The sequence below is a fragment of the Citrus clementina genome, unplaced genomic scaffold (assembly GCF_000493195.1).
Source record: "Citrus clementina cultivar Clemenules unplaced genomic scaffold, Citrus_clementina_v1.0 scaffold_5, whole genome shotgun sequence".
Taxonomy (NCBI): Eukaryota; Viridiplantae; Streptophyta; class Magnoliopsida; order Sapindales; family Rutaceae; genus Citrus; species Citrus x clementina.
This window is the reverse complement of record NW_006262201.1, coordinates 11,684,808-11,688,504: the sequence shown is the minus strand read 5'-3', so window position 1 is coordinate 11,688,504 and position 3,697 is coordinate 11,684,808. Positions and strand designations below refer to the sequence as shown.

The 3,697-nt window shown below is 43.4% G+C and overlaps 1 protein-coding gene across 1 annotated transcript; it reads left to right on the top strand.

The window, feature by feature from the left end:
• Positions 1 to 362: 362 nt before the first annotated feature.
• LOC112097934 lies at positions 363 to 2,681 on the top strand. The gene has a single exon (XM_024183526.1). The coding sequence runs from the start codon at positions 363 to 365 to the stop codon at positions 2,679 to 2,681; it is 2,319 nt and encodes a 772-aa protein (XP_024039294.1).
• The last annotated feature ends 1,016 nt before the right edge of the window (positions 2,682 to 3,697 follow it).

The window sequence follows — 3,697 nt, the reverse complement described above, 5'->3', positions numbered from 1 at the left end:
CTCCCAAATGGTTCAAGGATTACACACACTGAGCATATATGAGCAGAGGATTCGGTTTCTAACAGCTTTAGCTATTTAGAGAATAATTCTTTGTTATAGAGAGAGGTTGTTATTTAGTTTTGACAGCTGTGAGCATATTCTTGCTGCTATAAGTATTTCCATGGTTGTATTTGATGGGATATATAAAATTCTGGACTCAGTTTCTTCTTCTTCTCTGAAATTTTCTCTCTATTCTCTCTTGCCATTCACTCGTTTCTTTAAAATTCTGGGAGCTTGCACTTGCTTGAAAAGTGTGGAAACCTTGCTGTTCGGTGTGCTCACCAGCGGCATAACATTGGTGCTTTCATTGCTATTTGCTCATCATGGCTGATTCGGAGATTCTAGATGCCATTAAAGCTTTACAAACAAAACTTGATAGTCAAACGGTCGCAGTTCATCACACGCTGCAACAATACATGCTTACCGTGGATTCTCGCTTGGAGGACTTGCGTTCTCAGATCAAGGGGTTACCTTCCGGTCCAACAAATGGACTTTCGAATCCACCCCCGTTTCCACATATATCTGATGGTTCATCGGGCACCCATGACTCCAATCCTCTTTTGCGAACAATGAAACTCGAGGTCCCAAAATTTGATGGAACTGACCCAAACGGTTGGGCTTTTCGCATCAATGAGTATTTTGATTTCCATGGCACATCCGAAGCTCTTCGTCTCCGCATCGTGTCTTTTCATTTGGAAGGTCGCGCTTCGGCTTGGTACCAATGGATGAAGGCGAATGATCTTCTTACCAGTTGGAAGGATTTTCTTCAAAATCTGAAGTTTCGTTTCGGAGCTTCCCTGTACGAGGACCACCAAGGCAATCTATCAAAACTTACTCAGAAATCAAGTGTGGCAGAATTTCAAACTGAGTTTGAGGACCTCATGAATAAAGTCACAGGTATTTCCGAGCCTCTCCTTATCTCATTTTTTATCACGGGGTTGCGAGTGGATATTCGTCGCGAGCTGTTGCTGTCACGGCCTTCCTCGTTGATGGAGGCATTTGCACTAGCTCGTATGTTTGAAGCACGTGGAGATGAGAGTAAAGTTACGTCCAGACCTTGGTCTAAGTGGACCCACAAAACCACCACACCATCCTTTCACCCTACTACAACCAATCACAGTCCTGCAAGTGCCCCTGCCATCAACCCACCTCAACCTGCCCCGTCCACTTTACCTCCACTTTTACCAACGCCATCTCTACCTATTAAGCGTCTTTCTCCTCAAGAACTTCGTGAAAAAAGGGAGAAAGGACTCTGCTACAATTGCGACCAGAAGTGGAGCAACTCTCATAGATGCCGTAGTAAGTTTCTGCTTCTATTAGGAACAGAGGATGTTGACGAGGCGATGGGTCCACCAATTAATTCTGAGATCTCCGATGTTGTTGAGGAAACTATTATAACTGGTGATATCTCCAGTTTAAATGCATTAGCGGGCCAAAATACTCCTCGTTCTCTACGACTCCTTGGTGAAATTAATCAACAGCCCGTGCAAGTACTTATCGATAGTGGTAGCACTCATAATTTTATTAAACCCGCTGTGGCTGAAGTTTTGGGGTTAGCAGTACAAGACACTACCACATTCCGGGTATATATCGGTAATGGTGATTCTTTAGTTTGTCGATATGTTTGTTCCCAAGTCGCCTTATCTATGCAAGGCCATGTTTTCTACATCGACCTTTATGTTCTTCCTATTGAGGGACCGGATATTGTCCTCGGAATTCAATGGTTACAGCTACTTGGCAAAGTCTCTCATGACTATGCGGCATTGTCAATGGAATTTTTCTATAATGGCTCTCCTGTCTTCCTGCGAGGTGATCTCTCCTTGTCTCCAAGACCGATTTCTTTTCATCAATTACAAGCCCTCATGTCCCATGATCAAATCCACGGCCTCTTTGAATTTTTCCAGTTGCATACTACCACAGACGCGCAGGATACCCTCTCTGTTCCAACCACTGCTGCTAAGTTTGACTTCCCACCCGATTTGCCATCCCCTGTACTTGCCCTTCTTCATCAATATGAGCAATTATTTCACACTCCATCTTCCCTACCTCCTCATAGACTTATTGACCATCACATTCATCTTCTCCCAAATACTAAACCTGTCAATGTTCGCCCATACCGTTATCCTCACTTCCAAAAAGCCGAAATGGAGAGACTAATTACAGAAATGCTTGATCAAGGCATTATTCGCCCAAGTCAGAGCCCATTCTCTTCACCTGTGTTGCTGGTTAAAAAGAAAGATGGCTCCTATCGTTTTTGTGTAGATTACCGAGCCTTGAACGCGGTAACAATTAAAGACAAATTTTCGATACCAACTATTGATGAGTTATTAGACGAGCTTGGTGGTGCTTGTATTTTCAGTAAGCTGGATTTGCGAGCGGGGTACCATCAAATACGAGTATGTGACAGAGATATTTATAAAACAGCCTTTCGGACTCATGATGGGCATTTTGAGTTCCTTGTTATGCCTTTTGGACTCTCTAATGCCCCTTCCACATTTCAAGCGACAATGAATAGGCTCTTTGCTCCTTATCTCCGTAAGTTTGTGATCGTTTTCTTTGATGATATCTTAGTGTACAACACTTCGACCGGATATTGTCCTCGGAATTCAATGGTTACAGCTACTTGGCAAAGTCTCTCATGACTATGCGGCATTGTCAATGGAATTTTTCCAAGATAACATTGAATATCTCGGCCATATTGTTTCCTCTTCTGGAGTTAAGGCTGATCCTCACAAGTTGGTGGTCATGTCTAATTGGCCTACGCCGTCTACCACAAAACAATTGCGAGGATTCTTGGGTCTCACAGGCTACTATCGTCGCTTTATTAAAGGATATGCTTCCATTGCTGCCCCTCTCACAGATTTATTGCGGAAGGATTGTTTCCATTGGTCCTCCGCAGCTGACACGGCCTTTGCTGCCTTAAAACAAGCCATGAGTGCAGCACCAGTCCTTCGCTTGCCAGATTTTCAATTGGATTTTGTTATTGAGACGGATGCCTCGAATGTTGGTATTGGAGCCGTACTGATGCAAGCTGATCATCCTATTGCTTATTTTAGCCGAAAATTGGGTCCTCGCATGCTTGTCGCTTCTACTTATATCAAAGAACTTCATGCCATTGCCGAAGCAGTACATAAGTGGAGACAATACTTGTTAGGCCATTTCTTTATTATCCGAACTGACCAGAAAAGTATTCGAGAGCTCCTTCAGCAGGTTATCCAAACTCCAGAGCAACAATTTTATGTTCGTAAATTACTGGGGTATCATTTCAAGGTTGAATATAAGCCAGGTCGAACTAATAGTGCAGCTGATGCCTTATCCAGAGTACATGAAGTTGATGTCCCTGAATTATATGACCATTATCCTGCTACTATGTTACTTGCTAGCTGCCCTATTCCTGAATTCCTCTCTATTCTTCGTGCGGAAAATCAGTCCTTACCGGATCTCTTAGCTCTCCATCAGAAGTATTCCTCTGGTTCTGTAATGTATCCATATTCGGTCTCGGATGGAATCCTACGGTTCAAAAACAGGTTCTTCATCAGCTCTCACTCTGTTTTGAGGCCTTCTTTATTACAAGAATTTCATGCCACACCAGTCGCAGGTCATGCCGGCGTCAAGCGGACATTAGTTCGTCTATCCACTCTCTTTTATTGGCCAAATA

Excerpts from the sequence above, each read along its gene's own strand:
- LOC112097934 (XM_024183526.1), top strand. The coding sequence starts at position 363 with ATGGCTGATTCGGAGATTCTAGATGCCATTAAAGCTTTACAAACAAAA.